The sequence below is a fragment of the Pseudorca crassidens genome, chromosome 3 (genome assembly GCF_039906515.1).
Source record: "Pseudorca crassidens isolate mPseCra1 chromosome 3, mPseCra1.hap1, whole genome shotgun sequence".
Lineage (NCBI taxonomy): Eukaryota > Metazoa > Chordata > Mammalia > Artiodactyla > Delphinidae > Pseudorca > Pseudorca crassidens.
Genome location: NC_090298.1, coordinates 45,890,921 through 45,914,115, shown reverse-complemented (window position 1 = coordinate 45,914,115; position 23,195 = coordinate 45,890,921). Strand labels below are relative to the sequence as shown.

General features: G+C 37.2%; 1 protein-coding gene across 3 annotated transcripts in view; it reads right to left on the bottom strand.

Moving 5' to 3' along the window:
* The window catches only part of RAB3C (RAB3C, member RAS oncogene family), a 398,656-nt gene that overhangs the window by 165,392 nt on the left and 210,069 nt on the right, over nt 1–23,195 (bottom strand). For all 3 annotated transcript variants that reach the window (XM_067730725.1, XM_067730724.1, XM_067730722.1), the window contains exon 3: nt 2,864–2,982. In XM_067730725.1, the coding sequence (XP_067586826.1) occupies nt 2,864–2,982 (119 nt within the window). The remainder of the gene's footprint in view (nt 1–2,863; nt 2,983–23,195) is intronic.

The window sequence follows — 23,195 nt, the reverse complement described above, 5'->3', positions numbered from 1 at the left end:
CCCCACAAAGGTTGGAAAGTTTAGGCTCGGTTCCAAAAACAGTGAATGGTTCAGTTTGGCTTTAGAATAGTGAGAGATGAGACTGTAAAAATATAGGGACTCCATGATGTCATGTGTCTGAAAGTCAGTCTGAGGAAGTTTTAATTAATTAAGGAGGTGATGGTAAGTCATGGCTTTTGGGCAGGAGTCTTCCATGATCTTTAGGATCATGTTCTTTTGGGAGACTCTTATAGCAGCAGTGGGATAGGATGGATTCGGATGGGAAGAAATCTAAGGGGGAAAAGATCAGTTAGAAGGCTATTATAAAGGAAGAAGCAAAAGATAAGAAGAAGAAGCTGAGCCATGATGGTCATGTGATTTCTCAGGCAGGAGCAGATTCAAAGGATAGTCAGGAAAAAATGAATATGCAAGATCAGGCCCCAGAATAGGATGGATGGAAGTTAGAGTTGGATACAAGGTGGAACCTGGGTGGCAAAGCATTGTGGTCTCAATGAACAGCAAAAATTGAAGTCAGGAAGGTGAGCAGTTTCAGGTGAAGACAAGTGATTCTGAAATGGCAGCAGGATGTCCAGGTGTATAAATATTTCGGATACCAGGAAATGCAACATTGCACTTCACAAGACAGACTGGGGCCCGACAGTTAAACTTGGGAGCCATCTGGTACAAGTGATAAATGATGTGTACAAGTGGATAAGATGGCCAAGGAAACAGAATAAGCCCAAGAAAAAAGCCATGAGAGGATGCTTCCCCTTTGCTGGGTGAGGGAGGGAGTGAAAGCTAGGAAGTAGAAAGAGGAGCGGTCTGAGAGACACAAGAATAATCTGGGAAATGTGCCTCTAAGACAACAGGAAACAGAATTTCAAAGGAAAGAGTGGGTAAATAGAGTCATATAGAGAATTGGAGGAGGTAGGGGAGAAGTGAGATAGGGCAGATGGTCTCTTGACAGGTGAGAGAGCCTGGGTGGGGTTGCAGAGGGAAGGCGTGGAGGAGGGCATGAGGAAGCTGCACTCTTCCACAGTGTTTCTGATGCGCGAGTCAGAGGTACGGCTCGGATGGCTCTTGGCACTGTTACCATTTGGTTTCAAAGAACTCAACAGATCCATCTCTTCTCAGTCGTCATATAACTTTCATTGGAACAATGGGCCAGAGCTATGGGTGCAAACAGATTTAGGAACCCTGATGTCTGAAATCTAATTCATGAACACTCCTGGGTCTTATCATTTCCAGAGAGGAAATAGTCAAAGTTAAAATGACCATTTTGTATGACAATATGTGTGCCAGAGCTATGTGTGGCAATTAACTGGATAGCACCATGGTATTCATTGAACCAACCTTTTTGTTACTAGTTTAAAATGCTACTTTTATCATAAACCAAATCCCATATGGCTTTGTGTCTATATCTGGACTCTCTATTTCATTCCATTCTATACCAAACCTCCTGGTATTTGATTGGGATTGCCTTGAGTTTATGAATTTATTTGTGAAGAACTGGCATTTCTTACAATATTCAGTCTACTGAAAAGAGGGGTACTTAAGCCTTCTGCTATGCCCCTCAGTTGAAGATAATTATTTTTTCATGGAGGTCCTAAGCTTGTCTTTTTCAGTTTACAGCTATATATTTCCCTTTTCAGTTGCTATTGTTAGTGGTATTATTACAATTTTTTTGTATTGTAAGTGTGTGTGTGTGTGTGTGTGTGTGTGTAAATAAGAAAGATGTAGGTGCATTTTCAGATAAGCAAAAAAATTTTAAAGAAACAATCTAAGCAAACTGAAATTTTTAATAGCATCTGACCTTCACTGAGCTGATACACATATAAAAAAATCATTTTGGATAATATTATCATGTAAAACAGAAAAAAAAATGTTTATTTTACCTGTGTATTGCTAATTTTTCCTTCGATAAGACAAGCCATGACTGTATTTGGAGTTAAAATGTGGTGTCTGTTTAGTCCTGGTCCTACCAGTGAGCTCACTTTCCTCCTAATACCACACAAAGCGCAACTAGACTCTGGCTCTTTCCCCAGAAAAGTAGCCCTGTTCTGCCCTGCTGCTTTAATTCATGACCATGACCATGACCATCAGCTTTTCAGTGGCTCCTCCTGAGGTGCTGGTGGAATAGGCTGAAGGAGCTGCAGCCACAGCAGTCAACCCCCCATAGCAAATCCCACAGACAGAAGTGTTTTCACATGGTTTGATGTAGCTGGGAGTCAAGAAAGGTTTCCGTTTTTTCTTTTTCTTCATCCCAGTCCTTTGGAACTTTTCAATTTGAAGAAAAACTGAAAACTATCTAACAAATCCAGATAAGGGGTCAGCAAACTTTTACTGTAAACAGCCAGACAGAAGATGTTTTAGGCTTGTGGGCTCTATGGTCTCTGTTGCAGCTACTTAACTCTGCTGTTGTACCATGAAAGTAGTCAGAGAGAATAAGTAAATGAACCTGGCTGTGTTCTAATAAAACTTTATTTATAAAACAAGTGGTGAGCCAGTTGTGGCTCATAGTTCAAATTTGGCCTATGGTTCATGGTTTCCAGATTCCTATTTTAGACCAGTATGCTTCCAGACCATTCATTATCTGTACTTCAAAAAATCAAAAGCAATGTACGTGTCCCCACGGAACTAAAGATCACAGGATGCAAAGCACTGGAGTGAACAAAATAGAGCAAAATCATCAAAATGATTTCTTATCAATCCTTAAATGGGTCTGAGCATAGCTAGCCCTTATTTGCTTTATGAAACACAAGTGGGATCACAGTATATAAAAATACACATATTACATTGTGGTATGATCACTGCTTTGAGGAGGGAGAGAGAGGTGAGTGAAAAAAAGTCATTATTAGTAATGCGAACATTTGCTCTTACTTACCAATCCTGTACTGCATTGAAGGATTCTTCATTTGTGATGTCATACATTAAAATAAAGCCCATGGCTCCACGATAATAGGCTGTGGTGATAGTCCTGTATCTTTCCTGGCCTGCTGTGTCCTACAAAATAAAAATAATAATCTGTCAAAAAATGAGGCAATACACCTTCTGGGAAGTGATTAGTTATTCCCAAAATAGTCATAACAGAGAGTCTAAATTGTATTTACAATGTATAGCTATATATGTTTTTCAGTCTTGTTTTTCCTAATGATTTTCATATGGCCGCTCTGCAGTATTATGAGCAAATCTTTTTTTGGGGGGGGTGTAAAGAACTAGCTCAGAGTACCTTCTACATATGTTCATTCCCATTAAGGAGCATTTAACTATAGAAAAGAAAATAAGAAGAAAGATCATACATATCAAAATCTGTGGCTTTTGTAGAGTTTAAAACCAGAAGAGTACATAAGCTCCAGCATTATGTATTTACTGTCTATCTGCTAAGTACAAGCCTCTGTGGGGGAAAAAAGAGAAAAGGACCTTTTATGAAAAGGTCCCTGCATTTAAAAGCATGCAGTGTAGTTTCCAGTTATTCAATGGTAAAATGACAATTAAAATACCTACTTTGTGTGGGTGTTTGAGTCGGACAGATCTGGAGTTCCCACTCTCCCATTAGAGAGCTTGGGGGGACATGCACAAGCTGCTGAGCCTCTATTAACTTAAACCCCCTAAAGTCTAGCGTGCCTGTTAGGGTGACATGAAATAATGCATGGAAAGTACTTCACTGAGCCTGACACACAAAAAGTGGTCAATAAATGGTAAGAACTGGCTGTTATTCCTGAAATTTGGGAAGGCAAGGCTAACACAGGATGGTAGATGGCAGCTTACAAATGCAGGGGCTCAGGGCCTGCAAAATAGTCTCATGCAGCAGTGAAATATGAGAATCAGAGGCAGCTACATCACTGAAATGACCTATATAGGTCACAGATACCGCACGATGTAGTTGAAGAAATTATTCCTCAATTCAACTAACTCTTGCTCCTTTGTCTTCTCAGGATCTGGGGGTATAACTTATAACCCAATGCTCCTTGGCTTCCCCCTTCACCACTTTCCCAGGCGATTGGGCTCTGATTTCTCTGTCCTAGTATTCTAGGTGCTTAGCATTTTGGACAGAAATGTCACCTTCTTTCTGACTTCGGTCTGGGTCCTCTTTCTTCCCTTCTCCCAGAGATGCCTCCTTTGTATACAAAGTGCATCCCAGTTCCCCCTAAGGCAATATTAATAGGTCTTGAAGGGAAAGCTAACGTGTTGGAAGATTCAAGAAGTTCCTTTAGCATCAAAATGAAGTGAACAAAGCACCGAGCTTATCTCCCTGTGCTTTGCGGCTGCTTCCCACTAGCTATCTATTTTACGTTTGGTCGTGTATATATGTCCATGCCACTCTCTCGTTTTGTCACAGCTTACCCTTCCCCCTCCCCATATCCTCAAGTCCATTCTCTAGTAGGTCAGACGCAAGAGGGGAGAGATATGGGAACATGTGTATATGTATAACTGATTCACTTTGTTATAAAGCAGAAACTAACACACCATTGTACAGCAATTATACTCTAATAAAGGTGTAAAAAAATAAAATAAAATAAAATAAAATAAAACCTTAAAAAAAATGAAGTGAACATCTCCTGGGTCTCACTCTTAGAACAGGCTCATGTTGGACACACTGTTCCTCACCTGTAGGTACCCTCCTGCTCAGATGCTTGCACTCCACATCGGACTAACAGTAGGAAACTCAAGAATGCTCACAATTTTCTCCTAATTTGTGTGGTTTATTCTATTTGGCCCCTGAAAATTCAGAGAATGGTAACCAAAGAAGGTTGAGGAAATCAGCAAATGATTCTAGGAGAATGTGGGCGTGTGAAATAAAACTTGAAAATTAGCAAAGGGTGTGACTGTTCATGAGCAACAATTCTACCCTACACTTGGAGCAGGGATAAGGCTGGCCTGATTAGAGGTGTTTATTAGGTAATATTATTGAAATAATTTCCAAAGGTAAGATAAAAACAGGTTATGGTATCCAAAATAACAAAAAATGAAGCAAAACAAACGAGGAAGGTCTTTCAGAACATACCACCAATTGGCAGAAAATAAAAAGGAAAGTCTAGGTTTCACCACGTGAAAATGTGACCATTCCTTGAATATAAAAAAAAATGCTATGAAGAAAATTGAAATGATATATAATCAAATGATATTTGAATATTTTACTGTACTTTGCTTAGTATTTTATAAATATGAAGGTATAGATATTAGAGATAAACTTGGAAATCAAAAACTGCATGTAATTGGGACAATCATAAAAATTTATTAGACAGAAAGAAGACAATCTTGAGCTTATTTGGATATTTTTGGATATTCGTTGGATATAATTCCATTAACAGTATATCCAACTGTGAAATGAAGGAGAAAGAGAACCAAATGCTCAAAGACTGTGTTTAAAAAGCAAGGTATAATTAGAGATTGTGTAATATATTTTAGCTCCTGGGGAACAGAACCCCTTATAACTAGTCATTCTATTTTAAAACTTAGGCACTTTTGTCTTGGGTTCATATTTTTCAGAATACATTATCTATAAAATTACCACTTTTTTTTCCTACTGTGAAGTAATTTTAAATAGCTTTCTTTATCTCTTGGTAAAATATCTTTTTTGACATTGACCAAGTAGCCTTCTTACAGGTTAGGGACCCACTTCCTCCTGCTTTCCCTATACAAAAGACAGCTTTTCCCCAATTTCTCAATAGGAGAAAACAGCCAATATGCCCGAGGCACTGCTAAAATGTGACCCAGACCCTTCCTGTCAAGCATGTCTTCAATACAGACACTAAATAATGTTGTGTTGAAAAACTATGACATTTTCTCTCTCTTCTTGACCTCTTCCAGTGATGGCTTCCTCTTTCATAAGATGTTAATTTTATTTTGACAGCAAAGAAACTAGATCTAGTGTTATAAAACATATCAATTTCACACTGGAAGTGTATTTAATCTTCAAGGGAGCAGAAATCAAGGTCCCGTTACATTATGATTGAGATGTTACAGGAAACCACGGGGTTGGATAGCCATTATGTATCCAAATTTTAAAACAGAGAGAGGGGGACAAAAACAGCTTTTAAGAAAAAGAAAAAAAAGAGAAGCTTTCAGACAGCACTTAAGTCACAGCAAGGGGCAGGACCTTCCACAGGATTCTGACTTGAACTCAGAAACACAATCTAATTGGAGGTAGTTGTCACCTCGGAGCTCTCAGGGAGAATAAGAAATTGCACCAAGTAGGGGAAGTGTAGTAAGAAATACAGAGAGGAAATTTCCTTCCCAAATGCAAATAAAATAAAAAGAGTAAAACTAAGCTAATAGACACTAGTTGGCTCTGCATTGGTTTTGAGTACTGAAAACAATTTTAAGATTACAAACTCATTAGCATTTTCTCTCCCATTATATTAGGAAGAAAAAGGAGTCAGAAAAAATACCTCATTACATTTGACATTTACCAATAATGATAGAAGGTTATATTGGAAAGAAAAGAACATTTATAATGTCAAGTGCCACTAACGTAATTAAATGTGAGAATCTCAAAAGGTAACTGACTAAGATGGTACTTCTCAATCTGCTCCGGAAAATGGCTCTAAACTCTGGCTTTGCCTTGCTGCTCTGCCCAGTTGATTCTGATAACTGGAGATACCTGCTGGTTTTCTATAAATGTAGGCTTCTGGTGATTGAAAAACACAACAGGAAATCTTTCACAAAAAAAGGGATAAAAATATGATTTAAAAATGAAAGCTTTCTTCCAAGAGAGTTAGCTTTTATTTTTCTCTCTTTTAAGAAAAAATAAAATCATCTTAGCTGGCTTAAATATTTTGACTTCTCAATCATGTTTTTAGGAGGAATTTTTGGCTTAAATGATAGGTTTGATTAGCAAATACTTGAATATCTGTCAAAAAAGAGCTCTAAAATGGAAAACATTAGCAGTTTGATAAGTAGTAGCTAGGAACATTTTCAGTTTGAATTTTGGCATTTTTGCCTGTTTTTGCCTTATGTTTTCTTTCTCTGGTGAAACATTTTATTTTTTTAACTGCATGTAGTGCATTCTCAAACACTTCTGAGGTCACACAGAGATAATGTGCAGTTTTAGGATCGAGGAAATAGCTTTCACTTGTAAAATCTGGGTTATATTGTAATTTGTTTTTGTTTTGGTGGTTACTTCTCTCTGTATTGGATTAAAGGGAAAATGGAAGACACCATTAGTAAAGAAACATAACTCAAATAATATCACTACCCTCAAAATACATTTATGGAATGTCTAGACAGAGAAAAATAGATTGAAGGACAGACAATCCTGATACATGAAAAAGTAGGTAATTTTATAGATGGAGAAACCAAACGAGAACACATTGGTGTTAACTGATCAACAAAGGTAATTTAATTAAGCTAAAGGAAATAATATGTAATAATCCAAAGAGGAAATCAACAGCAATGTAGGATGAGAACACTGAAACATAAGACATAAAACACATTTTATCTAGTGAACTTCTAAATAGAACACAAATATGTGAAATGGAATAAACAGTCATTTAGCATTCAAGCAAGTAGCAATCTTTTAACTTGTACCTTGCTACCTTCTACCTGTAGGAATTATTTTGAATCATCAAAGGAAGATTAAATTATACTCAATATAATTTAATATTAATGCTGATTGGTTGATTGATTCATTCATTCAATAAACAATAAGTGAACACCTATTACCAGTTACAGACTGTGATAGATATTTATTAAATTTATTTTATGTATTCTAGATGTATTTTTTATATTTAAAAACTCTATACTTTAATAGCATTTCATTAATCAGGATATCATATTCCTCACATGTCTACAAAATATTAGACACGAAATATCATTTCTAAAGAACCAGATAGCATAGCAATTTAAAACTGTAACTGAGACCATCTGCTCAGTGGTGAGGTTCTCCAATTCATAGTCACAGTTATGGGCTGTACTGTGTTCCCCCCACCAAAATATGTGAAGTCCTAACCCTAGAACCTGTGAATGTAACCTTATTTGGAAATAGGGTCTTGGCAGATGTAATCAAGTTGGGATGAGTTCATACTGGATTACGGTGGGTTCTAATCCTATGACCAGTGTCCTTTCAAGAAGGGAAAACAGAGACACAGAGAAGGCCACATGAAGGCAGTAGCAGAGATTGGAGTGATGTATCAACAAACCAAGAAACGTCAAGGATTGCTGGCAACCCCTAGAAGCTAGGAGAGAGGCATGAAATGAATTCTCCCCCTAGAGCCTGAGAGAGAGCATGGCCCTGTGATACCTTAATTTAGGACTTCTAGCCTCCAGAACTGTGAGACAATAAATTTCTGTTGTTTTAAGCCACCCAGTTTGTGGTACTTCATTATAGCAGCGGTAGGAAACTAATGCAGTCATCGACCCCAGTCTGCAATCTTCATGATCAGGGCAAAAACAATATAAATTTCACAGCTATCCACATACCCCTTTACTACTTTACAGGAGAGAAAATATAGAAGATTAACAGTAGTCTTATTGAGAAGCCTAACATTGTCTCACAAAGATGTTATGCTAAAATGCATAACTATATTCCATTTATGAAAAATTAATTCTATTCAAAAATGGTGAGTTGATATATCTTATTGCTTTAAAAAAGTAGATCTTAAATATACATGAATACATACATATATTGTTCTTAGAAGGACAGAGCACCATTGCTTGAAGCGATACACATTATATACTGTTTCCCGTTGGAATTTCATCCCCAAATTTTTGAAATGCTGTTACAGAAAAACCTAAAGTCATAACATATACTGAGACACTACTCTCCAAAACAACAGAAACAACAAAATGCTGATTATTATACATTAATTCTTTTAGGTGATGTTACTTTCCTTCCAGTTGTATTTATTTTTTAATTTGCATAAATAGGCAGGCATAAAACAGCATTGAACATAGTCTGATAAAAATAGTAAGCAAAACAGGAAGCTCAAATATTTTATGCTTTCTTGTTGCATGCTTATTTTTGGAATAAGAACTTTTTTTCCTTACAGCATTTAATCTTCCATTAAAATGAAATTTACAAACCACTTTTCCCTACTGATCTTGTACAGTTTGAATTCATTTACAGACACTTAGTTATACAAGCATCTGTAAATGAAGCTCACATTTTAGAAGAGTTCTAATAAACTGGCCTCTAAATAGTTCTTTGATCAATGTAGATGTTCTTCTTACCTATTGTCTTTTATCCATCCTCTTCACACCAGCCGATTTTATTGATCAGATTTTCTTGGCATGATGTTTAGCTTTGAAATACCCAAACCTTCATTTTACAATGGCATCCACTTCCAAGCAAAACCCTAATAAAATAACCCTGAGGCACAAGGATAAAACTTGACCTATTATTTCTTGGCAGTGTTACCATGGCAATTCATCCTTCCTGGAAGAGAGGAACGGTTGTATTGTACACTTACAATTCTTTTATAGGGGGCCTTAGACTCTATTGTCAGTGACAACCCAACACATCTACCAATTGTGTGTTTCTGCTCATGAAAGTTGAGACACTTTTCAGTAAACGCCATTTCAATGCTCAGATGGACTCTCTTCAAGACCTTAATAAAATTTACAATCAAAAGCACGTAAAGGCATCTTCACTCATTTAAGAGCTTGTTATCTAAGAACAATTAACACAAAGGCAGAGAAAGGTGCCATTTTTTCTTTTTTTTTTTTATTTATTCATTTTTCGCTGCGTTGGGTCTTTGTCACTGCACGCAGGCTTTAACTAGTTGCAGTGAGAGGGGCTACTTTTCGTTGCGGTGCAAGGGCTTCTCATTGTGGTGGCTTCTCTTGTTGAGGAGCAGGTCTCTAGGTGCACAAGCTTTAGTAGTTGTGGCACACAGGCTCAGTAGTTGTGGCACACAGGCTTTGTTGCTCCGCAGCATGTGGGATCTTCTTGGACCAGGGCTCGAACCGGTATCCCCTGCATTGGCAGGAGGATTCTTAACCACTGCGCCACCAGGGAAGCCCTGCTTTCTTTCTAATTAATCTTTTCGACATTCTTCTCAGTGGGATTTTGATTATGCTCAACTTTGTCAAAACCTAGGGCATAAATATTTAAATGAAGGCAGCTTGGAGCTTTTAGTCAAAATCAGTGATTGCTTTTCTTCCCAGAATGCAATTCAAAATGCTTGCCAGCAGATCAAGTGCTCTGTGTTTTAAACGATAATAGGCTTTTGAGTGGGATTCTTATTGTTGCCTTAAAATTGGCACTAAGACTCCAACCAAACTTCTTACAAAGGGATGGAGCTTTCACTTGCACAGCCATGTGCCAGTTGGTTGGTTGGATGGATGTCTGCTTAGGCAATGGAATTGCTGATCTGCGCTTATGTAGGGGTATTTGAGACCTGGAGAGAGATGGCAGGGTTGAGGAGGGGGAGGTGGTAGAGGAGCCCGACTTCCCACAGGTTAGCAATAAACACCACAGCAGGCAGCTGCTCTTGAGACATCTTGCCATTAACCCACCTCTGAGAGGGCTGTCTCCTGGAGGAAGCTGGGGAGGAGATGGGGAATACTAACAGGGGCAAGAGGGGTCAGAAGGAATGTTAACAGGTTCTGGCTGAATATCTGGCACATTTTAGCTGTGTGAACTTGGTTATCTCACTTGCCCCTCTGGGCTTTGATGTCTTCATTTGTAAATGAGAAAATAAATTTTCTAAGTCTGTTTCAGCTCTCAATTCATAGAATGTCTTTAAATACCTTTTCCCCTCTTCTAGGATTTTTGGGCTAGTGCATCACAATCTTTCTACTGGTGAAATCTGTCCATTAATATTTACCCTAATTACCACTCTCTTTGCATAGATGTTTCCCATCTTATTTTATATTTGGCTTGATTTTCCTGTAATTCTTTCTATTCATTTCCTGCTTTCTCTTTGGCTGAATGTTTTTCACTTTTTTCTAATTTTATTCTTCCCTTTATTAGTTTGGAAGTTATACCTGCTCTATATAAAGTGATTATTAAAACTTCAAAATTTATGTTCAAAAAATTTAATTATATCTTTATCTTTATTTACCCAAATTCAAATATTTAGAATAATCTGTCAGTCATCCCTTCCCATTCTACATAATAATGCTGTACAATGTTCCATATTCTAATACTATCTTGACTTTTTACTCCCTGTATTAGACATTATTATGTTTTACACAGACATTATTCATTTATATTTATCCTATGTTTTCCAGTTTCCCTGCTCACAATTTCTTCTTATCAATACATATTAAACTACCATTCCATACTTCTGAAGTGCGTTCTTCAGAAATCTCACCGGTGAAGTTCTTTTGATAGTAAATATTCTCCTCCTGCATGTCTGAAGATATATTTATTTAGCCATTATTCATGAATAATGGCTAAATAAATATATATTATTGGGTGTAAATTCTAGTTATACTCTGTTCTTTATAGCATTATGCTATTGTTTATAGACTTCAGTTGATACATTCAAAAATATGCTATCACTCTAATTATTGTTCTATTTTAGGTAAACTGTTTTCTCTGAAGCTACTGTTAAGAGTTTCCCTTCATTGGTGGTCTTCAGTTTTGCAATGATGTGGCTACACTTACAATTCTTTTATTTATGTTGCTTGGGGTTCACTGTGATTCCCTATTTTGAGGATTCTTGTCTTTCAAAATTTTAGAAAAAAATCCAATCATTATCTCTTCAAACTACTTTTCTCCCATTCTTTATTTTCCCCCCTTTATTTTGGACTTACAATTAGATATCAGGAAAGTAAGGTGACCACACAGCCTGGGCTTCTCAGGAAAGTCCCAGGTTATGCCTTGTGGTAGATCAATGAACACTCAAATAATGAACTTATTGACTCAAAAGTCTTCTGGAACTTTTTCAATTTAATTCATATCTGAAAACATGCCTGGATCGATATAACAAGTTCATAGTTTCTGACACGGTTTCTGTCAGTTCTGAAGAGTTTGGAAAAAAAGGTTTGAAAAAGTTTTAAAGGTCAGCTGAGTCACACATTGTAAAACTTGTTAGCTTTAAAATGAAAGTAGAACTGGGTATAAAATATATGCTGTGGCATGAGTCTGCCTCTAGAAAAGGAGTGTTTCTGTTTCTCGTGAGGTCTCTGACCTGTGAAATCATCACATTGGCTGTTCAGCTTATTTTTTTCTCTGATCAGTTTTCTTTAGTTACCCATGTTTAAAAGTGGTTGTGTCACTCATTGCAGGTCAAGATCACAGGCTGGTATCTGATTCACTGGTGTTACATGTGATTAACACAGTCGTTAAAAAATTGTAAGCCAACATTGAAGAATGTGGAGATTTTTACACAAAAGCCCAGATTTCCAATTTCTTTTGAAAAATGTTAAAAGATGGTAGCAAACTGCTGTATGGCCATTGAGGGCTGAGGCTGGGTAGCAGCTAGCTGCCTCTTTTATACAGTCATCTGCCTTTCTCTCCTTTCTGCTGTTGCCTGTTCCCTAAGGCACTGCTATTTGAGATCACCCAGCACTTACCACCATAAGTATTTCTGTTTATCCTCTGTTCAAAACCATCCTATGTCTTCCTTTCAGCCTGAGGATAAAGTCCAAATTCCTTAGGCTTTTTTCCATTTGGCCCCATCATCCCTTTCCAATTTTATCTTTACACTTATATTTATTATATGTGTTTATTTTTCTTTTCGATCCCATTGTGTCAGAATCTGACCATGTTTCTCAAACCACGCCCCCTGTGTTTTCTGACTTCCGTGTCTTCTTCCTGTGTGTATACGCCTCCACATGCTTGTCCTCTTGATCTTGTGTTTTCAGACTCAGTAGAATCCCAGTATATCTTTAAAAAAATGTCTTATCAAATAGCTATTCTTCTTATTCTTCTGGACTGTCTTAACCAAAGAATAAAACTAGTTCTTAACCTAGCCTAGGCAATTGAATGCCTAGGTGAAAGTTACATTTGGGATCAAAATTTATACAAGGAAAAAGTCAGGTTGTCTTAACAAATCAATATTCTGTCTGGGTTGACTTCTTGTTAAAAACTAATCAAACACTGGAAATCTATATTCCTAACATTATACTGGGTACCGAGAAAAATACAAAATAAGCATCCATATGATACGATCTCTAAAACAAAGAGTTTGTATTTTCCACAAACTGCCAAAATAAAGCACGTAACGTGATCTGAGACCCTGGCTGTATTTGCAGTGTTTATTGTATGATGTGTGCAGTCTGTGCTAGAGGGGTTGACTGAAATGAGCTGGAAAAGGCTCCAGGAAAACGTAAGGCCAGTCCTCAGGGATCAGTAGGTTTTGAAGGGCAGAGGTGAGGTAGTTAGCAGACACAACCACAACTGGGATCATGGAAAGACCATGGAAGTGACAGGGAGTGGAGAGACTGAAATTGATGTTTATCCTTCATATTTACTTACCTCAATCCCTCTGCAGGGATTAAAACAATGTTTATTGTGAAGTATTGCAGAAGGCTTTTGTTTGGTACCTGATAATTCACCAGGCACTGCAAATGGACAGTATGATTCCCTACTCCCTTTTAAATTGTAGTATCTTGTGGGGGAAACTGAGAACAGATTCTGTTTCTTCTACAGCAGGATCCATAATCCGAAATGGAAGAAAGAAAATGTAATCTATGACCCAGTACCAGGTGGATTAAGTAATTAAACCGCTCTGAATTTTCACTTTCTAGCTAAAATAGGGATAATATTATCTACCTTCTCAAGGTTGTTGTAAGGATTAAATAAATGAACATATTGAAAGGCTTCTAGCACACACTAGGTGCTCAATAAATGGGTTCTTTTTTTTTTTTCTAGAAGCAGCAATGTGTGGAGGAAAGAACAAGGATTTGGTGTTAGAACACCTGGGTTCCTACTCTGGCTCTGAGACTCACATGCTGAGCGATTTTAGAAATATCACCTAACCTCTCCGAGAATCAGTATCCTGATCTCCAAAATGAAATTAGTAACTGATACGGAGTTGAATTGCAAGTTGCAAATGACAAAAGTTCTCTGTAAGCTATAAGTTCTCTGTAAGCTATAGGTAATATCATTACTAGTGAATGTGTTAAAGATAGTACAGAATTGAAACATGTCAAATCCCAATAGAAAGTATTTGTTAAATGCAACTGGATTCCTCGGTAGAACATTGTTCCTTATATCTCCCATCTCCCAGAGAGGAGAGAAAATAAAGGTAGTTGTCCTTCAGAATCACCCAGAATCTACATACCCTCATTTTCTCTCTCCACGCCCCCTTACCTAAAAAAGGAACAGAATTCAAAGATGAAATACACAATTAAATCCTTATCATGACAATTACTTGATTATGCTTACTAATTTCTTTAAGATCCTCTGCACAGTCTTACTTTTATGATTGTTTTGACCTGCATTGAAACAAAAGGCCTAATGAATAACAACGGTGTTTCAAGGTTAGAGGAATGATTTCCACATCTCAGAGTACTGCTCATTGTAGTTGATAAGTATCATTGAACGACAAGTACTATGTCCAATGAATGAAGTCTCAAAGATACATAGAGAGACAAAGGGAAATGAAAACGTAGAAACCAGATGCTAGAGAAACCGAAGTCACTGTAGCATCTCATTATGTGCTCCAAATCCAGAGAGAGAAAGCTCGGAGCAGGTAGCTAGCTGTGCAGCAGGCCTGGGCAGCAAGAGGATAAAGTAACCGTCTGGCTCTGGAAGGAGCACGGGAAGGCCAGGGAGAAGTTTACTTTGGAAAGCCTTCTTGACTTGACCAGAAATAGTACTACTGTCAATAATGGCCTATATTTCTCTTTTTGAAGTGGGTCTAATATATTTATTTGTTTCTTTATATATAACCTTCATCATAAATAATTCAAAAAATATAATGAGATGACATTACATCCATATGAAATATCTAAACATCAAAGGCAACTTTGAGTTGTTGAGTACTATTTTACAAGTTGTTAAGTTGGTAGAAAATATTAAGCCCATTGCCTGGCATTCAAGAAACAGGGACACTCAGACTCAGGCCTCACCCAGCATAGGGAACTTTCATGTGTGGCCTTTGTGACCTCACATTTCTGTATGAGATTATATAGGATCAAATTTTATAAGGCACAAAGCCATACAGGGTCTCCTAAGATCGACGGTAATCGCAAATAAGCTTTGGAGATCACATAGCTAAGTAGAAGACAAACCCTGGCTTCTGCCTACTTTTTTGGTTATGTTGAAGCCATTGAAAGATAGTTTCAATGGCTATTTAAGCAGTTCTCTCTTTCCTTTCTGTTCAGTTCTGAACAGACACCCATGCAGAGTTGAGGCTGGGGCTCAGCTTCATAATCAGAGGGACTGAAATCGAAGGCGGAGGTCAGAGGTGGGTTACAAAGACGATTATAGGGTTAAAGAGAGATGTGCTCGAGGGGAACAACTCAAGCTTTATTAAGTCTCGGAAGTCTGAAAGTGACTTCCTTAGAACTTCAGTATTGTGAAATCTTTCTGATAGAACATGAGAAGTGGCTCTTTTCTTTTTATAAATCTTCATTCAAGACAGGACTAGACTTATTGGGGGAAATGGGGCCTGGACATTGGCTGCAAGGTTTGTGGAAGCTGGAAAGGCAGACAGGATATCTAAGGGCTGGGCTGTGAGTTATGGAGGCCCCTCTGGGGAGGCAGAGGGGCCAGAGCCGGGAGAGGAGAGCCCCGTGGGCACTCAGGGCCCCTTTAACATTGTTACTATGGACGCTGCTTTTGAAAGGGCTGAAACCTGACCACAGAACCAAAAGCAAACAAAATCTAAAGGAGAAGCCAAATTCGTATTAAAACGTGATACAATCTCAATCTAGAATAACATCTATAGAATTGATTCAACCTGAATTCCATGTAGGGGTTAAATCTTCTATTAAGTCAGAAAAAGTAAATTTCCAGGAGTCATTACAAATAAATCAACCACATTATCTCCAGATCAAATAAAAAAGAGCCTGTATTGAATTGTATGAAAGAGGATGCAGACAGGCAGATTTATGTTGTATAGTATATATGACACTCACACATTAGCATTTTACATTTAAGAAGCAAAATTAACTAGGATGAAGAAAATCATTATTGATGTGAAATAAAACCCATGCATAAAGGAGCATTTAGCTTTTATTTTTCATAGTAAAAAGTTACCCAAATCACTGTATTACAAATAGACCAAATAGACCTAAATCATTTGCCAAACAATCTGACAGCCCATAAAATCATTCTTCCCACATTTAAATTTCACTAACAACATGGCTGCTGGCATGAGAAGCCTGAAAGGGCATTCATATTCCAAATATAATTCAAATTTCTACTTTCAATGCAAAAAGTTCTTTTATGGCTTGTGTGCCTGACAAACATATTTTTCTTACCATGTCAACAGAACTCTACTGCTTGAATAGCTTGATAAGCAGAGTCAGAGAGCAGATCATTCTCCTACAGGAAAGACAGAAACTTCTCCAGCTGGGTAACACTCAGCTGGAGGATGCCAGGCCTGAGGATCACGCTGTGCTAATAAGGTCAGGGTCTGATCCCTGTGTGTTCTTCATTCTGCCCGATTACACGCTCAACCTGGTGAGTTATTTCACAAATGTGAGAGGCAGGCAGATGGGCAAGGGTGTAAGGCTGGACTTGCACAGATCCATCATCCTTCATAAAAGGACAAATGAATGATTCATTATATCCAAAGAAAATTCTAAGCTACTTCTGAAGAACTTGACCAAGTGGGTCAGAGTTTCTCCCATTTTGCAACCAAGAGCAATAAATTCTGTTGCTCAGAGTTGGCTTGGAGGGACAGATAAGATGGAGAGTTACCTCTTATCTTCAGGGAAATTTTAGGAGACCTATTCCTTCTCAATGGCTTATATAAAAATTACATTTGGTCATTTAAAATAGTGCCACACTCTCAGAAGTTCTCCTTTGGTCGATTTGGTGGTGGAGTCTGGGGATGTGCACTCTCTCCAGGTACCTTCGGTCATTCTGATGCTGGTGGTTTGACTAATGCTGAATACCTTTGAGGTGCAGGGACTCTGGGGTTAGGTGATTTGGGCTCATACTGTGGCTCCATCACTTACTAGTTGTGTGACCTTAGAAAAATCAACTCATCTCTCTAAACCTCAGTTTCCTCAACTGTAAAATGGGATCATGATAGATTACCTCTCAAGGTTGTTATGAAGATTAAATGAGCTAACACAGGCAATTTGTTTACTATAAGAGCTCAGACTAGCAAGTGAGCAATACATGGTAGTTACTGTAACTCCCAAATGCTCTTTCATTTTTTAAATTTTCTTTCTTATATGCAATGTTTTATCTATTGATATGTTTCATGCTTATATTTTGGGTTTTTTAAGTCACTGCAGAATATACAAATAATGCATATGCCATAAATTGTGTGTGTATAATATTATATACATATATATATTATTGGTGTGATAGATCTAATTTTGGATGTCATTTTTTTCAAAGATGTGACTACAAACCACTGTTAACCATTCTTACTTAAATAAAATGTGAGTGACCAAGGAGTAAAGATGTCTTATACTTTGTCATTCTTTGCTAAAATGTGATCTTCTTTTTCTCAAATGGAAATGAGATCACTGCTGCGGTCTTCCGATTTGTTTCAAGTGGACAGGCAAACATCTCCAAGCTTTAAAACTTCTTTCTGACAGAAGACCTACTTCAATGTGTCCGAGGCAATTTAAAAAACAAATAGAGACAAGCAAATAAAAATTTGAAATTGCCACAGAAAGAAAAGCAAACAAATAATGACTAAAAGTTTGCTTGGGCCTTTATCCAAGCTGGTTTTAGAAAAAGTATGAAGACTCTTTGCCTCAATGGTAAAAATGATTGGAGATATATAGATTTTGATGAAAACAGAGAAACTTACTAAGAAAAAAAGGGGTTGCCTCATGAACTGGCGAGTACTTCGTCACTGGACATGTTGGAACACAGGCTGGGTGAGCAATGTTAAGGATGTCGTAGAAGAGAGTTATGCATTCTGTAAAGCGTTAGACTACACAACCACAAGATTACAAAAGGAAAATGATAGATGGTGTTAAAGTTGTGAAGCTGGGTATTGGAAGGTTCATCATGTTTTTGGTAACTACAAAGAAGTAAAGAAGTTACTAAACATCTGTGAAAAGACAAGGAGCTCAGATTTTGGACATATTTTATTTTAGCCCTAGGTGGAAACTCCAAAGCAGAGATGTTCTAAAACCAAACAATCTATAAATAGGTATGTCCTCATTATATTACCAACCTACATTTTTTTCTTAATAACTCTTTTTGATTACTGGTTTTTCTGCTTTTCCTATCATGCAAGTTTCGGTGATTCAATAAGGGAAGTAGCCATTTACCTGTAAATAAAGATATAAACTTGGGATGGGGGCCCAAAGCAAAAGGTGAAAAATATGTTTATCCAGAAGGTGCTCAAACTCTCTCCTTCCAAGACCATTGTCCCACAAGTTGTAGCTGAAACTGACTGACCCCTCCTCTTAATTAGTGAGATAGTAAAGCTTACTATTCAACGTGGCCACAATAAGCTACTCCTTAAGCAAAAAAAAAAAAAGAAAAAGTTTCTATTCTTGGTATTTCCTTTACACTTATTACTAGATCACTCAATGGTTATTGACACTAGATTAATGTGCATTTAAAAAAATTGTCCCAACTATCCCCAAAACCATCAGAGAAACATTACAAGTCATAAAATCATAATTTTATATTGGAGGCACCAATAATATAATATCCAGTATCTCCTATGATCAAATGAACTACAAGGCTACTATGAGAAATCTAAAAATAAGAGGAGGTGGATTGGTCAACATAAAATCAAATGCAGCCTAATCTCTTGATCATAGGAAGATGGATACTTCAGGCATAAGCACATTAATATGTAAAATTTAATTTGCTCCATTTCCAGAAACAAGTTAAATTAGGTTAGAGACCAGAGGGCCTCTTTCCAAAGAGACAGGAAGAGAGGGAGGATGGAGAGAGGGAATCAGAGCAAGTGGAGAGAGGTGGACAGAAGTGCTTGGGAACAAGTCATTTTATTCAAGGAGTCCTTTCAACAGTAAGTTTGTGTGTCATCTAGTTCTACTCCATAAACCCAGTTCCAAGAGACTTACACTCCCTCCAAAAGAATTCTCTTTATCCTTATAATATTCACTGAAACACACATTTGTTTTATCTTGGATTCTGAATTCAAGTCCTTCTTACCTGCTTTCCTAATAAATAAGAAATCCAAATGCCACAATGTCAAGCTCATCATCAAAAATTTTTAAGAGTTTATAAAAGAAAGCCAATTGTTTGTAGATTACCAGTAATTCCATTTAACAGTGATACTGCAAAACTGCTGGCCATGAGACAGAAGAATCTAGTTCACATTTGGACTAGTCACTTATCTCTAACTGCTGAAATAAAATTCACTTGTGAGAAGCTATCTTCTTCCTGAAGGTCAAGGTTGCTTTACCTACTTAAAAAATAAGAATGCAAAAAATACTCTATGTGATATACAGTTATTTCATTAGTCAGTTGTTTATCTAAAAGTATTTTGAGAGCAGAGATTTCCTGAAGAAATATCTTTCTAACATATAACATGATGTCATAAATAACCAGATGGTTAAAAAATCATTACTGAAGATTGAGGAAAAAATCAAAAGATCATAGTGATGGTCAAAAATAATAAATTACGTTCTCCTTTGCTTCGATGAAATTGGTTCTGAATATAACACTGCACTGTCACTCGCTTTGAACCTACCATCCATGAAACAAAGCAAAAGGAAATGCATACAGTTAGCTATGAGCTTGAAATTCTCTCTGATTTGGTAACACATGTTTCTCATGGTGTTAATTAATGGTGAGCACAGCACTGTCCAACAAATCAGTCTTTCCAGTATTGAGCAAGGGGCCACGGCTCTTAATTCAAACTGGAGCTAAATGTCCAGCTAGAGAGTGGCTGAAGGTTACAGCAATAAAAAAAAAGAGGAAGAGCTAGCTCCCCTTCAGACTTCTGAAAATATGGCAACCAAAATAATTCAGGCAAAATAAAAGTCATTTTAACTGTCCATCATGTATCTCTCTCTCTTTTTTTTTTGACTGCAGTTCTGGAATGGAATAGAATTTCAGCACCAGAAACATTCTGCACAGATCATTTGTACAGCATTTTTGTTTTGTTTTTTATCTAGTCTCTTAGCAAGTTTAATGTTTATAACAAACACTGTTGTCTATAATCACTATACTGTACATTAGATCTCCAGGACTTATTTACCCACTAGTTGCAAGTTTACATCCTTAAACAACATCTCTCCTATTCCCCCACCCCCCAGTCCCTGTTAACTACCGTTTTATTCCCTGTTTTTATGAATTCGGCTTTTTTAGATTCCACGTATAAGTGATATATACAGTACCTATACAGCATTGTTCTTATAAGATTCTCAGTGCTTTCAAGAATTGTGTTTGAGATTATTTTCCGCTATTTAGATTACTTTTCACCTCACTAAACAAGGAGAATTTTTTCCTGCTCTGGAAATAGAGATATCTATGCAGTTTATTCTATCACAATCCTTTAATTTAGAGCTCTCACTGCTTCCTCTTATCTGAGTATACCAGCAGGCAAACTTAAGAATTATGGACCACAGATTATATGCTGTATGCAGTTAACAAAGGAGACTTCATGGCTCTGCAGTTTTCACAATTACATTAAAGCCAGGCGTGTTTCTCTTTAAACACCAAAATGTGTTTTTATAAAGAAATTGGTGTTAGGATTTGTCATTAGAAAGTAAATAAGCAAGGATTAAAATGGCATTTACTGTGAGGAAACAGAGGCTCGACATAAGTCACCCAGCAGCTACAGTAAAGCACACTCCAGTCTGCAGAAGGAAAGGGCTTTGGACTTGGAGTCAGAGGTTCTTTTTGGGTAACAGGCTCAGTTCTTTCACAAACTGGCTCTGAGACTTCGGAAAGGTCACTTCATCTTTTGAGTTTCCTTATTTGTATAGGGATGTGATTGAATTACATAATTTTTAAGGTCTCTTTCAATTCTAAAGACTACTAAGGTTAAGTCTTTTTAAAGGAATTTATTTCTTGGGAGAATGTACATTAACACACACACTGTAGGGCCCCTAAAAAGCTGCTTAGTACATTGATTTTTAAGAGTTTTAAGCATTTCAGTGCAGTGATTCTCAAACTTTGTTATACATCAAATTTGTTAATTGTAAATTCCTGGGCCCCGTCATTAAAGACTGATTCAGGAGGACAGGAGTGGGCTCAGAAATCTGCACTATGAATGGCTCTCCAGGAAATTCTGATGGAGGTGCTCTGAGGACCTTACTTTGAGATTAAACTAGTAGCTTGAAAGAAATAAAGCAATTTCTTCAAATCCTGGCTTAATGCCTGGAAAAACTGCTTCAACAGGATACTAAGACACAATCATTCCAAATAAAACCTTTTGCCCTCAGAAATAGGATTATAAAAGAATAAATTTGATGTTATTCATAAGGAGAGTTCGGATTTGGCTGCCACATGCAATTTCTGAATCATCCCTTTCTTCTTTTATTAAAAGTTCTTTACATTTCTCCTCCTCGTGGAAGTCACCTTTAATTACCACATACCCTGAGTATTAGCTAACCCAACATATAGGTTGCCCTAGATTTTTCTGTTAAAAAGTTCAGGTTCTAGCCACACTTACTATCCAGGTCAAAGCCAAGTCTATTCTTAGCAGGTTACAAAATTCTATAGTGGAATCCTAGTTTTGCTTAATAAAGTATATCGATCTAGATATCAAAAAAGATTAATTGAAAATATATAAATATTAGCAGTTACCTATTTTCTGTTTATTCTTCTGTATTTAAATTTTTTTCTACAAAGCCTATTATATTTTTATAATCTTGCCTTTAGAAAGAAAAAAGAAAGAAGAAAAGGAGGAAGGAGGGAAGGAAGAAGGAAGACAGAAGAAGGAGAAGAAAGAGGAGGAAGAGAAGAGGAGATGGTATGTGTGCATTACTATTCATTTACAAATATGAGGTCAGCCTAGTCTTTATCCCTGCATATTATTTTCTTATGAGGAAATATATATTTGTATTTCTGGTAAACAGTACATCAATTCTTTTTTATTTTTTTTTTGACAAATGCATTATCTAAAACATTTAAACACACATTGATGATTCTACTAGCTAAACTTTGAGTTTATAAAACACTGCAATAAAAAGGCAAGTGTTTCTTCTTCAAAAAAAAAAAAAAAAAAAAAAAAGGCAAGTGTTGGGCTTCCCTGGTGGCGCAGTGGTTGAGAGTCCGCCTGCTGCTGCGGGGGACGTAGGTTCGTGCCCCGGTCCGGGAAGATCCCACATGCTGCGGAGTGGCTGGGCCCGTGAGCCATGGCCGCTGAGCCTGCGCGTCCGGAGTCTGTGCTCCGCAACGGGAGAGGCCACAACAGTGAGAGGCCGGCGTACCGCAAAAAAAAAAAAAAAAAAAAAAGGCAAATGTCTATATTTTGGGATGTATTTAAATTACATATACATACAATCTTATTCTCTCATTTGTATATTACACATACTTTGAGTTTCTAAGTATGCAACCATTTGGAACTATTTTCATGCCAGATGTAATACATGAATCTAAATAAATTGTAATTGTGCAGCAGGCCTACTCATCTTTGAGTGTTCTGACCTTGAAGAAAAAACATCACTTTATTGCTTTAGCTGAAGTCTAGACTGTGATTCCTCCAGTCCAAAATGTGCCTGGATCCATCAATCTTCAGAACACAATCACATTTTGTGAAAAGAAGAGTAGAATGATTCATTTATGATTAAAGAACAAGAAGACCAGTTCCACATTTTAATTAAATCATGGTATAAATGGGATTTATCTGCTGTACTTTTTTCAGTGACATTAGGTGAACAGAAAACAGGTAAAATCTTGTCCAAAACAATATAATGCAAAATATATATTCATATATATATATATATTTTAAGGATCAAACACCCACTTGGTGTTCACTGAGCATCTGTGTTCTAGGCGCAATGTGCAATGAAGGAAGCCCAAGTCATGATCCTCACGTATCAGAAGCTTTCTGCTCCCTGGAAAGACATTTTGTACCAAGTCAGTTCCTCCTGAATGCCAAAGTCTCTCACACAGTTCTTTATGTCTGGTAATCATCCATATTTTCCCCTTCCAGCTAGACCAGTGCATTTAAAGACTGTGAAAGTGTTTTGGCTAGTTTCCCTCTGACATCTACGTCAATGTGGAGCTTCTGGAGACAAACACAGACAAA